This window comes from Haemaphysalis longicornis, unplaced genomic scaffold (genome assembly GCF_048455015.1).
Source record: "Haemaphysalis longicornis isolate Haplotype H1 unplaced genomic scaffold, Haemaphysalis longicornis Haplotype H1 scaffold_7, whole genome shotgun sequence".
In the NCBI taxonomy this organism is placed as follows: Eukaryota; Metazoa; Arthropoda; class Arachnida; order Ixodida; family Ixodidae; genus Haemaphysalis; species Haemaphysalis longicornis.
Window position 1 is genome coordinate 7,717,284 of NW_027526422.1, and position 15,116 is coordinate 7,732,399.

At 47.7% G+C, this 15,116-nt stretch overlaps 1 protein-coding gene across 10 annotated transcripts in view; it reads left to right on the forward strand.

The window, feature by feature from the left end:
- The first annotated feature begins 1,296 nt into the window (after positions 1–1,296).
- Mi-2 (chromodomain-helicase-DNA-binding protein Mi-2 homolog) overlaps positions 1,297–15,116 on the forward strand; it is a 68,172-nt gene continuing 54,352 nt past the window's right edge. For 9 of the 10 annotated variants that reach the window (XM_077675854.1, XM_077675858.1, XM_077675863.1 and 6 more), the window contains exons 1-6: positions 1,298–1,517; positions 6,744–7,336; positions 10,988–11,156; positions 13,226–13,326; positions 13,611–13,811; positions 13,951–14,094. In XM_077675854.1, coding sequence (XP_077531980.1) covers positions 1,433–1,517; positions 6,744–7,336; positions 10,988–11,156; positions 13,226–13,326; positions 13,611–13,811; positions 13,951–14,094 — 1,293 coding nt within the window. In that variant the 5' untranslated portion in view covers positions 1,298–1,432. Of the gene's footprint in view, positions 1,518–6,743; positions 7,337–10,987; positions 11,157–13,225; positions 13,327–13,610; positions 13,812–13,950; positions 14,095–15,116 lie in introns of all 10 variants that reach the window. The other variant, XM_077675864.1, reaches the window with a different exon arrangement.

Here is a 15,116-nt window from a genome sequence, read left to right on the forward strand (position 1 = left end):
CAAAAATCGCTTCCGTGGACAATTCTCTCTTGCGCGTGCTGTTGCCCAGCTCGAAGGGGGATAACTATCGGTCTATGTATAGCTCAGTTGAGTATACCGTCCCTCAGCGGCGTTCCTCCCCTCCCCCTTCATCAGCGCTCTTTCTCTTCCCCCTCGCCCACCCCTCGTTCTCTGAGTCCGGCGTTGCAGCTATCCGTCTCTATATATCTGGCACCCGCACAGCCTTCCCGAGAAAGAGATGGAGCGAAAAGAAAGCGAGAAAGAAAGAAAGGCGGCGGGGAGAAAGAGATAGAAGGATAGAGCGAACGAAAATGGCGCGAGCAGGGCCGCCGAGAGACGCGCAGTTGGCGAAAAAAAAAAAAATGTCTGAACGACGGAACGCCGAAGATGAAAAGAAAACTAGAAAAAGGAACACCGTTCAGACAAAGGCTATGAAAAAAGGAATAGAAAAAGCGGCAGATGTAGCAATGGCGGACCGGGCGGCTACGTGGTTAAAGCAAGGCGCGTGCATGAAAGTTTTTGCGGAAATTCTAGTTTTGGTCCGGTATACGACGGCAGATTAATACATTCGCATTTATCGCGGCCGCCATTCCAACCCTATCGTGCCGCATCCATCGTATTAATTTTCGTTCCCCTGTAAATATGTAAGCGGTATACATTAACGCCGTTGCTACTGACACTTATTTGTGCACGTTCTTAGTTCACATCAGAGGATAAACTACGAACAATTCATATTTATCAGTGGAATCTATTGGACTTGTGGTGTTGTTACGTCTAATACCGGCCTACCGTTTTTTTTTTCTCTGGTGGGTGAAGTTTACCAATGCCCTGAAAATTCACGGAATTTCCTTGCTTTATATTATAATGTAGTTTAGTAAAAGTTCTCACCTCGACACATGTTGACAATGAAAAAATTATTTCTAAGAAACTTTCCATTTATTTGAATTAGGGAGGCGTGCAATTACTGGACACTTCTAAATGTGAATTCACTACCCCAGGCAATGGAGTTACGTAAGAGCGCCTTTTTGCCGAAAGGAGAGATCTCGCTGTCACAAGCAGCTCCCCCGAAAAGCGCGAGTCTAGTAGGCCATTATTCCCAACTCCGGTCACGTGGTGTTTCATTTTATGGTTATTTTCTTTTGCAACCCCCTCCCCGCACCCGCTTTCCCTCTCGCAGGATTCGGTGGTAGGGTTGCTTGCTAATATTTGTGGGATATCTGACGGCCGGTGACGTCAGTGGCGCATGCGCAGGGGCAAGCTCCGGCGTGTCTCCCCCCCGCAGTCCATTTTCCTCCTCTACTTTGTTGCAGGGAGGGGGTGAGAAAATAACGTAGACATCTTTACAGCGATAGTCTTCTGTGGTGCTCGCGGCCCTGCGCTCTCCGGCCCCCGTGAAAAGATTTGGGGACGCGTTTCGGCGTTGTCCAGTGATATGCCCGCGCCTTCCGGACGCGACGAAGAACAGTCCGAAGACCAAGAGATGGCCACCGAAGAAGCAGAAGACGATTCTTTAGCCGGTGAGCGACGCGCTTGCTTTTTGTTCGTCTGCCGCCGTTCCGCTGTTCTACCTGTCGAAGCGCGATGGGAACCCCCTCGCGACGCGAGCTCGCCGGTCGCTTGATAGCCGGCGTCGGCTCGATATCGGCGCTTTCCCGCGTCCATTCACCGCTCGCCGTGTTCGCGAGTGTCTTGAGGAGACTGTGAGAGCGTTTACGATCGTGGCCGGCCCGTTCGAAAGGGTTTTAGATGCACGAACTTTCGCGCCAATGTTCCCGATTGCGCTAGGCTTAGTAGCCGTACGGCGGCGTCGGAGGCGCCGCTGCTTTTTTGACCGGCGTCTCGCCGAGCACATGGGTCTGTTGTGGTGCGCGACAATCGTGCTGTATGACTGTCACTGGCGCTTCGAAAGAGTAAGCTTTAAGTGGTGCTCACACTGGTTGCGGGGACCCGGGCCCGATTTTGCTTTTTGGTGCTCGTCGTCAATGGAGGAAGACGGCGGGATAACTATCCGGATATGTATATCTCATTATCATATTGATCTGAACCTCGGAACGAGGCTAGCGGGGGCCTTTTTTTTTTTTTTTCCAAAATGGCTGGTTTTGAGGGATCCGATATACAGAAATAAAAGCATATTAGTTTTCTTTTGCTTTTTATTTTTTATTTTTCGCTTGTCATTCTTTTGTAGGATCCTAACGTGGCGGCCGAAATGTGCTCTACGTGTTGGCGCACGTTTGGGTGGGCACGTCGATGGAGCAACTCTTTTTCCTTTTTTTTTACGCCAGGTTTTGGTGACGCCGTTAGCATCAAAGTCAAAACCGTTTGAAAAGCAGCTTTCGGTTTTACCTTCTATCACCTGGGCAAGTTGTCAAGTGCAAAATAAACGCGAACATACGATATATGACGCATTTCCGTCATAAAGTCGACTGCAGTTACTGCTTCTAGACACCCATTTGGCGTGGCTACCGTCATTTGCCAATCGCCGTACTTGATAGTTATTACGTGCCCTTGATTGCTGTGCTTTTGAATGTGGGCCTATGTCGTGGCCTTGAATAACGGGAAAGTGCCTCGCTGAGATACGTTCCACTTTGCAACCGTTGAAACGCGACACGTTGGACTTCGTCGCTTAATCCTTGCATTTCATTCATTCATTCATTGAGAATGAATGTATCACTAGCCTGTCGCTGCTCCAAGTAGTCAAAGCTTGTGATACGAGCGACATGCTTTTTCCTCTGGCTTGTATATCGCTAATTTACTGCGAGGCACCCCGCTGTCTCAAACACGCGCCAGCTCAAGAATTATTGGCGTGTGTATAATCGTTAGTGAAGTTAGACATGTCGTTTAATGCGTTTAAAAAAACGCAGAAGGGGCGAGCTTAAATGCAAAGCTGTGAACGGCAGCATTACCAGGGCGTACTGACAAACAGTAGAAAAAAAAAACAGCAGGAAATAAGGAGGCAGCAACACAATAGCACGATTGGCTGTTTTGGGCTGTTTTCTTCTAGGTACCCATTGTACCAGCTGATGCACAGGTTTGATGCTCTAGAGGCTTTTGCAGTATTGTTTGAGTGGACATCACTATCCATTGCAGAAAGTGCGGGCTGGCATCTTCTGTCATGCAGCGCCTCATGTGAAAGCGGCTTTCTTTGCATTTGTGCAGGCTGTTCGAGATGCATCAAAGCAGTGTAATGTTGTATTTCTAACATAAAAAATGAGCAGCTGCTTTTTGAATGTTAAGTGTGCTGCTGACACTACTAGCAGTCCCCATTCAAGTATTTGAAGACATCTGTGCTGTTCGTTAAGCTTTAGTTGTCGCAACAGCCCAGGAATGCCCCCTATGCTAGCTAACTTTTTAAATCTTGACGTTATTGGAAATAAAATGCTTGTGCTGCTTCTTAGTAAGCATGAACTCTTGGTTGTGTGTAGTGTTGCGATGATTGATTGTAGGGTTTTAACGCACCGACACAATGCAAGTGATAGTGTTCCGATCATTGTTATAAATTGCAGTGGGGCTTCTGTGCAGGTCTCCATGGAGACTTCATTGTTGATGAATGGGTAATAATGAAGTCGGGATGATATTCAGAGCAATCAGGTCACTTGAGCACATACACATAAATGCTGTGCCATGCTTTGTAAATAACATGCCGAGTGTAGCAGGCTCGAGAAGATTTTTTATTTCTTGTTTAGTGTGTAATTTGGCTACTGGGAGCCACATATGCTGAGTGCCTGTTCTGTACACTTGATTTCTCTACACTTGTACTGTTCTGTACTGTTTTGTACACTTGATACTCGCTGTTACCTGCGTGTTTTGTTGTGCACTGGGTGCATATTGCGTGGGAGAGGGCAGATGCAGAGGTGCGCATGAATGCTTGGAGGAATGGGGACTTTGGGATCAGTGATTAGCGGAGCTCGCAGATTTAATCTATGCATGATCTGTCGGCCAGTGGGTGTTGTCGATAGGCGCTTAAGTTGATTGAGTTGATGGGCCTCGACTATTTCTTCTGCAGTGTTGTAAATGCCCAGCTGTTCTAATCTGGCAGTGGGAGTGCAATGCCGTCTTGTATATCCGGCGAATGAGACAATTAATTTTTGCCAACTCTGCCTGAGAGGGATTGAGGTATGGCAGAGAATACGTAATGTGGCTTATTACAAACGCCTGTATGAGGTGAATTCTGTCTGTTTCTTTGAGACCTTCGTTGCGAGCTGCAAACTCGCGTAATGTGCCCATGGTTTGAGTTACCTGGAATTTTGTGTTATAAAGCAGGTCTTTGTGTGGTTGTGCAGTAGATTAAAACCCACAATTTTAATGCTAGGCACCTCCAACACTTCCACGTTCCCAACGTGGACTTTTACACTAGGAGGTGTTTTTGAACCCGATCTAGCTGGAAGGACAAGTTCATAGTTGAACCCCTTCATAAGAGACACGTACCGGGGAGGTGTTTCTGTCTCTTATGTGAGAGGTCTTTTGCAAGCAGGGTACTGTTTGCACCTGCTGATCAAGCCCTAGTTAAATGTAGGCACCCCAATACTAAGATAAGCTCAAAAGAGTGCTACAGCATGTTCCGAAAGGTTTATTATAACTCATGCTTTGCCCCCAGAATTTATGAAGTAGTTCTGAGTCTTTGTTTGCTTCATGGCTGTAATTACACTGCTGTTTACAGCAGCTTCTTCGAGCTTTCTCTTCTTTCACTGCCTGCGTAGGAAGAATTGTAGATGTTGAGTTCCCAAGCCTGATAAGTAGCCAGAGGCCACAGATTCTTCCGCTGTGTGCTCTGGCAATTCATCACGCATTCAGGACTCGACAACTGCGATGCTTTCTCGCTGGGAGCTACGCGATCGAGTGAGCCCACCGTGCACTTTTCGTATTCTTGGCTTGGGCAGAAGCCCACATGCATGTTTGCGCTTGTGCACTTGGCGATAAGCTTTAACCAGTTCTGTACGTTGTATTTTCATTGCCAGGGCTTCTTGTCATTGTTTAATAGCCGACTGATCCACTGTGCGTTTGCCAAGTTGCAATGAATAGCGACTGCATGCATTGGTCACCCCCTTTACTTCCAGTGGACGCAACTGGAGTTAGTGACTGGTGGCACCACATCTAAAGTTAAAATATCCGTTACAAATGAGATTGTTGACCAGAATCCAAGGGTAATTTAACCAACTGTCTTCTACATCCGACGCCTGTTACAAAAGAGGTCAACTTAATGGGAAAGATGGTGGGGCCAGCCATGTGGGGGAATAGTGTATTATACCCAGGCGTCTGTTTCATCCATGTCTCTTATGACGGGGTTCAACTGTATTGGCACAGGCAAAAAATGGGCCCCATGGAGCATGGCTGTTGCCCTTGCAAAGGATTGAGTGATTGACACATGCAAGACTCAAGTAGGTGTGCGTAAACTGACGCAAAACTAGCCCCAGTGTTCCATGCAGCTGGAAGCAATCTCTTAGTTGCCAGCAGCACGTTGAAACTGCAGCTATTTTTGCAGTCAAGAGAGGCGAAGTATAGTAACCCAGTTGTATGTGGTTGTTTCCTTCATGCCGGAAAGACTTGGAGGTCAATTTTACTTTCCAAACAGTGGGCGAGAACACGGGATATGGTGCGTGGTGATGGGCGTTTTGTACACATGCGAACCCTGCATACGCGCGTCCTTTGCATGATGGTGATGAGTGGGCGACGTGTCACTGAGCATCTTAGAAATCATTCCGCAGGATGACATATCATGGTTTTTCCCATGAGGGCACAGTAGTGGGGCATTCTGCCCTGCTTTCTACTTGTCAATGTAGGTTGGGTGGTCTTTGTTTTGTTTCACCTGCTAATGACTAGTGAGGCTTATACCCCTGTCACACGGCAGATCTAATGACATTTACAGCAAATGTCATTCGCTCTAAATGTCATTAATTCGGCGCTACACGAGAATACCGAATGACATTCAAGGCGAATGTCATTTACCGGCTAACTGAGGTCCCGGACCTCAGTTACACCTCAGTTGGCGGCCGAATGAGTAGCCTCGACAGCAGTAGCGCGTCCCTAGACAGGAAAATTAACTAACAAACCAGAGAATATTGTTTCTAAAAACTGTCAGTAAACTTATATTTTCTTTTATGTATTGTTGTTAAAATAAAGAAAGATAAACAAGTACTAACAAAAAAGAAAATCTCGTCCCCAGTGCGCGCGCTAGCCGAATCCGGATTTTTTGCAGACTTGTCTCGGCTTGTGATGTCGACTGATGTCACTTAAATCGGTGGTTTTCTTGTTTTTATTTTAAAAAATATTCCTTTGTTACGTTTTTTAAAAGAAATATTACGCGTGAAAACACTCTATATGCGCTTTAAATGTAATTTTGCGCTTTTGCGAGCTCGCTAGTCGTCACCACTATCACAATCAAATGACATTTGTTTCGCCGTGTAGACCCAGACGGCCGAGCCGAATGTCATTAACAGCTAATGTCATTCAGTTTGAATGACATTAGATTTGCCGTGTGACAGGGGTATTAGGGTTGTCAAACCAGTTGTCATCCCCCTCCCCCCCCCCCCCCCCCCCCCCCCCCCCCCCCCCACGTGTTTTTGCTTCTGGTATCAATTGGATGGCTAAAATGGCATCTAGAGCTGAGAGTGACTACGTTGCATGGAGATGGTGGTTTCCAAAATCGTTTTGCTAGCTGTCCGCAACAGTTTGAGTGCCTGTCGCATGTTTGCTGTCGACTCGTGCAAACGCCTTCTCTTGACCTGCCTGTTGCGCCTTTGCTGCAGGGTCGGAGGCGGCGGAGGAAGAGGAGGAAGAGGCGAGCAGCCGGGGTGGCGCGGGAGGGGACGGGGGCAACAGTCAGGAGTCGGACGAAGGAGCATCTACGCGCGCACCCCCAACGCCCAGCCTCGCCAGTGGGGGTGGGGCGGAGGATGATCCCCCGCTGGAAGGGGAGGAAGAGGAGGAGGAGGAGGAGCCTCCCGAAACACCTCCCAAGCCCAAGAAGGCCAAGGCCAAGAAGCGCAAGGGCAAGGGGGGTGACGGCGAACGCAAGAAGGGCAAGAAGAAGAAGAAGAAGCGTGCTGCCTCGGAGGACGAGGACGACAGCGACAGCCAGCTGCTGGGGGGCGGCCACTCGGACAATGACAGCGACTACGTGGTGGACCGCAAGCCGGCCAAGAAGCCCCGGCTGGAGAAGGCCCCGCCGCCGCCCGCGGAGCCCCCCGCGGCGGCGGAGCCCGAGCAGCACAAGAGCTCGACGGAAGTGTGTCAGGAGCTGGGACTGCAGGATGTGCCCATGGAGTACACGGATGCCGACTACCAGAACCTGACCAGCTACAAGCTCTTCTCGCAGCACGTGCGGCCACTCGTCACAAAGGTATGCCCAGGGGCCAGGGGGGGTGGTCTCCCGCGCTGTTTCTTTCTCCAGTTGCCACGTGCGCCCCCTACTCTGCCTCTTGTGGCATGAAATGGGAATTGATAACAAGAAACCTGGATGCGGTTTTAATGGAAGCGAGATGTTGCACCAATGTGTACTTTGGGCTGAAAAGTGAGTGAGTAGGAAGGAAGCAAACTTTCTTAAGAAAGTATGGCCCGAAGCCACAGGGAAAAGGGGAGGGCAGGGAGGGCGCTAATAATGCCCAGCCATGGAGGCCGCACACACAAAGCTTTAAAGTGCTGTCAATGTATCCTTGATGTGCCAGAGGTTGAGTGAATAGAAATGGCAAAGTTGTCCCTTGAGAGAGAACCAGGTTATAGGGGCAGTGTCAATGTACGGTGCGGGATGGTTTTCGTGTTGCTTTGATTGGGCGAAGTGCCAGATGTTTCGCTGCATCTGCTCCTGGGAAAGAAGGCCAGTGCTCTAGTAGCAGGCCATGAGTGCACTTGGGCCGCAATTTTTTCGCTGCGCTTTAAGACATCGCAGTAGGGTGTCATTGCTAACAGGCACGCAAGCAGATAGACAGGAATGCCAGCTTTGTTATCGTTGTCGGCCCATCAAAGCCGCAATGATAAGCACACTGCCCAAATGGGTGATGCTAGAGCAGCGGAGTCTGATATTGCACCCTGCCGTGATTCATGCTGAAGTCAGCATTCCTGTCTACATTGTTCTGAGCTAAAAAGTGTGCAGGCTTGTTTATTTGAAATGCAAATTACACCAGAGAACTTGCACAGTCTTGTTTGTCATGCTAGCGCATTGAACATGCTGTTTGTGTGAAATCCTTTATAGTATTGTTCGACTGCACGGAGGAGGAGTAAACGTGTCTCTTCGACACTTATCCTGCGAGTGTTTCTGCAGCATAAGAAGACTGAAAATTATCCACATAGAAACAGGGTTCCATACAGGGTTTTCACTCCACTATGCACGAAAGAGTTGCTGCTTGAAGTAAGGGCTGCTACTCTTGCCAAATTTATCGTTACGCAGTTAAGACAGCCTTTCTTTCTTTTTTTGCCTGCCACGGCATTATTTGTAGCCCTTCCTAGATGACAGCGAGTCATCTTATACCCCTGTCACCTGGGCACTTTCAATTGCGATTGAGTCGATCCGGATCAAGCTCAATCAGGCTATCCTATGCGGGAATGAGGTTTTTGAGCCTAACCGGAAAAGAGCGGTGATACCCTCATCCCCACTGAGCAATCCCATAGAAGGCGACAACTACAAATAGTGCCATAAATTGTGTTGACTTGACTCAAACAAGCAAGCAATAATATTTATTTAGTTACGTATACCTACTTTTACTAAATTTCATTTCTGCACTCCCAACACCATGGGTCAATCCAATGTGAAAACAAAAATGGTGTCGCCACGCAGTGATGCCAACCTGAGGCAACGCTTTATCCCTAGAATGACCCCTAAAAAATCCCTAGATAGCAGACAAAATCCCCAGATTGCATTTTTTTTTTTTTTTTTCGCAAGTTGGCATTCACCAGACAGCACACCTCAGAGGTTGTTACTGCGAGAACCTCGCGTTACAGAACCACAGTCGCCCTCTCTTGGCTTGCACAACACCAATGCTGTTTTAAATGAAAAAAATAGAAATAGCGAAGGAAAGTTAGAAATGAAAAATAGAAATTAGCAAAAAATTACATTCTTTGCAGTCACTTATTGTTGAAAACGTGTGGTTACTCAGCAACACCAGTCACTAAGCTGCATAGCGTTTCATTTCAACAGACTCTAAAAAATCCCTAGATTTCACAAAAAGACGCCAAATCTTTAAAAGAGACGAAAAACCCCTAGATCTAGGGATAAATTCCTAGGGTTGGCATCACGGCTGCTGGCGGCTGTATCGAGTGCAGCACTTTTTGTTAGTTTACCTTGCCATATTGTCGCTGTTGTGGGCAATGATGAAAAAACAACAAACAAAAAAACCCGCTGGAAGCCAATCGTCATCGCCAAAGTGCTCACAGACTGCAACACAACGTGTTGCACCCGCTCCTACAAACCAAGCTACAGCGGATTTGGCATGGCTGTGAATTTGGCTTGAACTGGCTATGACTGTGCAGGACTACAAGATGCCGGCTGCAAAATAACTTTTTTTGACACCATCTGATGTACGAGAGTGCAACTTCTGAATCCGGAGTGCAGCAGCTGTGATGCGTTGAACGTGCTCGAAAAGTCCGTTGCGCTTCGCTTCGATCCGGATTGAAAGTGCCCTTGTGACAGGGGTATTAAGAAAACTGGCGTTTAGTGATCCTCATTAGGTGCTCACATGTGGGCTGAATTTCTCAACTATTAAAAAGCTGTTGACTTTTGTTATATCTAAAAGTGTGCTGGAAATGGGCAACTATTTTCAGTTCTGTGCCTGTAAAGAGTTGCAATAAAAAAAAAGAGTTGCATTTCAGACTTCAAGCAACATTCAATGCAGGGCTTGTTTGCCATAAGCCTTTGAATTCTGATTAGTCATGTGCATGCATTTGATAGAGTAATGTACAGCAGTTTAGTGGACGTTCACATCATTTTGGTACCAGCAGAACTTGAAAATTGACCTTTGAATAGCATAAACACAAACATTTGGGAAGGTTATTTTCTTTTTCATGCAGGCTCTTCCTGTATATGTACCTGGCTGTCTGTTCAAACACTGGTAGAAGTTGCCTTTATTTTTTTAAGGCGAATGCACTCATTATTCTCTGTAATGTAGATACCTCATTCATGAATCCGCTTTATTATATCTGGAGTACACTACAGTAAACAAAGCAAGAAAAAGGGGGAGAGCTAGTCGGATAAGTGCATGATAAGAAAACATGACGGGAGCCTTCACTGCCCAGGCTTACAGGGAACTTCCTAATAAACACTGTGTAATCACTCAGGGCTGGCAACTACAGATGCTGCTGCTGTTTATTTCTCTCTCTGCTCTCCTTTCAGCAATGAGACTTGTTTTTATTTTTGCTAGTGCATAATGTAAAAAGCATATCTTTGCTGTTCATTGCAATCTTTGTGCAGAGGGTTGTTTTGAAAAGCATGTTATCTTTTTCGCCCTTGACAGTTGTCTCCTTTTAAAAATTTCAAGCACCGGTGATTTTAAATGTGAAAGCACTGGCTCCATCCATTTTTTTAATGCACCCGAACTCCCTAGACGATGTGAGTCAAAGTTGTTTAAATGAAGTGGTTGTTAGTGAATTTAAACTGTTACTAAAATGTTTTGCTTGCACACAGTCAACTAACAGTAGTGGGGAAGAGTGACTGTGACTCCCACAGTAAAATTGCACTTGGCAGCATGCCTTGCGATCTCTTCAGGCACACTGCATTGCGGTCAATTTGATTTGTACACATTTGTGGTAGAAAGTGTCTGGCCTTGGTACTTCAGTGCTGTGTATTGCATACAGGGGCAACCCCTCTTGAACCCTCCACAGGGTCGCATAAGTTACGGGCATTGTGCTGCTGACGTGTATGCAGTTTCAAATCGAGCCGCATAGGTGGCTGTATTTCTGATTATCGCCAAACGCGAAAATTCACATTTGTGCATGATGCTTTCGGGCACGTCCACGTCTGAACGAATCGATGTGAACTGTGGGCCCGTGTTGCTGTCTGCAGGCGAACCCCAAGATCGCCATGGCCAAGATCGTGCTGCTCATCTCTGCCAAGTGGCACGAGTTCCTGAGTAACAACCCCAACGCGGACGACGCCCTCGACGAAGACGACAGGCCCGTGCGGCAGTCGAGGGTCGCCGCGTCCACACCCACTGGCTCCGTCAAGGACAACGGTGAGTGGGATCAATTGGCCACATCATTGCCTAGTATTTAGCACAGGGCAGTTCAGAAAGTATTTCGGATTTAGGATGCTTTTACTGTGCGGTCTAACATGGCAGGAGCGCTTTGTTGACTTTGGAGTGTTCATGTGATTTATCATCAAAAGTTGCTGCCTGTGCTAGTTAGGTCTGGTGGCTTCTAAGCCTCTCGGGAATCTCGTAGAATTATTTTTTGAATGCGGCATTGGGTGCAAAGCTGTCTTTTGCCTTCAGTGCTAACTGTGGGGTGATACTTTGTGGCTGGCTCAGATCTTTTGAGTGGTTTGTCGTGAAAGTAGCATGATCAGTTGCAAAGCTGCACCTGGGATGCTGTGGAACCTTCAGCAATTCGTTTCCATGGTGGCGACGGGGCGAAGGCTCAGTTCCGTACTTAAAGGTGTTGTGCCACCAAATTTGTTGCTTGTGCATTCTTTGTTGCAAACGTTTTATATTTCATTAGAAAGCATGATACATGCTCTCACATGCACATATTCTGAGTAAAGAATTTATTATCGCACGATTCATGTGAACAGGATTCGGTTTCGGTTTCTGGGCGCCGATTCAAGCAGTGACGTCACAGCGTTGCGCCATAGCCTCCTTTAGTAGGTTATATAGGAGGCTATGGTTGCGCGGACGCTCTGCCACGCGTGTCTACCATGCGGCGCTGCGGTACGTTGCGACTTTACTGCGGCGTCTGCTCCCCCACATACGTGCTTCACCACGGAAGTAAACACGCCGACTCGTCACGTCAAGCCGCGACAGCTCTGACGCGGATTCTTTGTCTGCATCCTCGGATGCAGACAAATGAAAACCATGGATTTGCAAACCATAAAAATGCTAAAAAAACGCTCAAAAAAAAAAAAAAAAGCTGCCCCCGCCGCGAATCGAACCGGCAACGTTGACCGGATGGGCGGAACGCGCGAGACCACTGAGCCAGCGAACAAACGATTCCACTCCGCGATATAGCCGGTGTACTAGATGGAGGCCCATCCTTGGAGTCGTACGTCGGTGTTTACTAGCTAGTTTACAGAATTCCTGGCTTGCAAACTCACATTTTTTAAATAGCGCTTGCGCAGCAAGGTTCCGCGAAGCCCCCGCGACAGCTTATCGCCATCAACTCTGCTCTTCTGCGAAAGCGCTCGCAAAAATAAGTGTGCCCGGCTGCGACTGCGATTTTGCACTGAAGGGATAGTGCTTGCCGTACTTTGGTTTTACGTTTTACGTTAAAAACCTTTGCCGATACTGATCTCTTATTACCCAAATTACCCTACGTAACTGTTCTTCTGCACGAAACTGACCTTATATTTTCTACAGGCGAGCCGATCGCACACGCATTCCGGGGTAGCGGCGTCGCCGAAGAGCACGGCCGAAGCGTCGAACGCCAAAATACGGATCGCATTAGCGCTAGTGTTGAGTTGTATGGGCTTCATGGAACTTACTGAGTTTATTACCCTCCAGAAACTAACAAAATAGAGCCGCGTTCATTGCGGCACGAATGTTGTCGGGGCGCAGTTTTCGCTTCTCGGTCGATTGACGACGCGTCGTGCGACCAGTCAGGCGACCGGTTTTGTTCGCGTCTTCGGTCGGCGAGTCAGTCACACTACGGCGACTTTCCATCGGCCGACGTGTTTGTGTCGCCGTCGGCGTGGTGTGACAACGCGGTCTGTTGGCCGATGTTTTAACGACTCGTCGGCGTCGCCGTCGTATCGGTATAGTGTGTCGATACGACCAAGCGACCAAACAAACTGTGGTAACTGGAGTTCACGTTCACGTCGCTCGAGTAGCTAGCGTTGTATGACGTCACAAACTTTGCTGCGCTGGCAATTCACTGACGTCATGGTTAGTGGCGCTAGCGATGGGTCCCGATTTCCAGAAGAGCATTTAGGTAATTTTTAGAAGCGAATTAAAATATATATTAAGCGCTTGCTGTACCCAGCACTTCGTGTTGAGGGTCGTTGCATGCAGAGGAAGCCTACAGCAGGCTTTTTACAGACTTAAAATTTGGTGGCACAACACCTTTAATGTGCGTACCTCATGCTGTGCAGATGGGGAGCGGTCAAGCCGCAGCAAAAGCAAAAAGAAGAAATCTGTGCCTCTGCTCAAGATCAAACTCGGTGGCATCGGCAAGCGGAAAAAACAAAGCTCTGTAAGTACTGGTAACATTCTTTCCGGTTTGCGTCTTCCCTTAAAGCTCATTTTACGTTGAAAAAACCTTCTCTAAGGCTACAGTCTGTGGAAGCATTCTCTGTACAGGATGCACACAGGGACAGTGAAAAAAAAATTGACAGTTCAGTTGGGTGCCTTCAAATTTATCGCAATTCTCTCCGTCCTTAGCTGTGCTCTGGTGGGTGTTGTACATGTCATGCTCTCAGGGGCAAACACAAGAACGATAATCATCTTACCGCGTCCCCCTCGCCCTCCCTGCTACAGGAGGAAGAGAACAGCGTGAGCGACCAGAGCGATGCCGACTTTGAGGCTGCGTTGGAAGAGGCGCAGAATATGACTCCTCCCCCTGCCAAGAGCGACAAGGGCTCCTCCAAGAAGGGCAAGGCCAAGAAGGCCAAGAAGAAGAAGAAGACCAAGACCACGGCCAGCTTCCCCAACTCGGATGCCGAGAACGACGGCTACGAGGTGCGTCGCTGAGGGACTCTTACTCGTAGCTTGTTGTCCAGCTTCCACGTGGGAAAGGGATGGGGCGTTTGTTGGCTGCGGGGGATTCTGCTTTCTTGTTTCCTGAATTGCCGCCTCCCGCTGTTTTCCTCTCCGACAGACGGATCACCAGGACTACTGTGAAGTGTGCCAGCAAGGGGGTGAAATCATATTGTGTGACACATGTCCACGCGCCTATCACTTGGTCTGTTTGGAGCCCGAGCTCGAAGAACCGCCCGAAGGCAAATGGAGCTGCCCCCACTGCGTGAGTGCCTCTCTGCAGCACAGGGGCCTTGCACGGGGCTCTTTTTGCTTGTGCTTGAACAGAAGCGGTGTGAGGGCCTCACTGCCGAGCCGACTCGTGGGGTTCTGATGTGTTTCTTGGTGGGTAGTGATGCACGTGAGGAACTAGCCGCATTTGTGTACTTTCCGTTGGCAGTGGCGTGTAGGAAGTTTACAGAATCTGGGTCAAACGAGCTGTGTCAGCTGGATGCATTGAGCAGCAATTGGTAAAAGTAAAGGGTAGTGCTTGAGAGCGGTGGGGGAACCGCTTTGTTATTTTCTTGGTTACCTTGTATTTTTTTGCTCTTTGCAACTATTTCGAGATTCTAGTGGTGATACGGTACACAATTACAATAGGATAATGACATCTTAGCCAGAACACGACTATCACCCTTAATTAAGCTAAGTGAAAAAAATGAAAGTATTGTCTCGTGTGTATACTTACCTCCTCAGATATATCTTTATTTTTTTGCGCAAGAAACCCTGTCATTGAAGTTCACAGTTATCAGTCATGCTAATATCCAAGTAATCCGACAATCCGTAAAAAAAGTACTGGTTTGTTGGACTGCTCTATAAAAAAACATGTGAAAGTTCAGTGTGGGGGAAGCTGATTGGCAAGTGTACCTATGTGGTACTTGCAAGGTTCCACTGGTACCAGATTAGTTATTCTGGCCATATTTATTTGAATATTTAATGCTGCGATCGCTGTTTTACAATACTTGACCAATGTAGTATGTATATGGAATGGAGTACGACTAATATTGGAACAGGGAAATTGTTCATCGGAATACAGTGCGCCAACCACAAGATGCATTTCAAAGGCCGTGAAGACAAAACCCAACTCTGTCTTGAAGCCTTCGGGAATTCACTCAACTCCATTGCAGCTGAACCGAACAAGTTAACAACCGGTTAACCGAACAAGTGCAAGAAATATTAGAAGGCTTTCAGATTTTGCACTAAACATGGGCCAGCACCAAAACATAGTGGTCAGTGTGGCAACTGCAT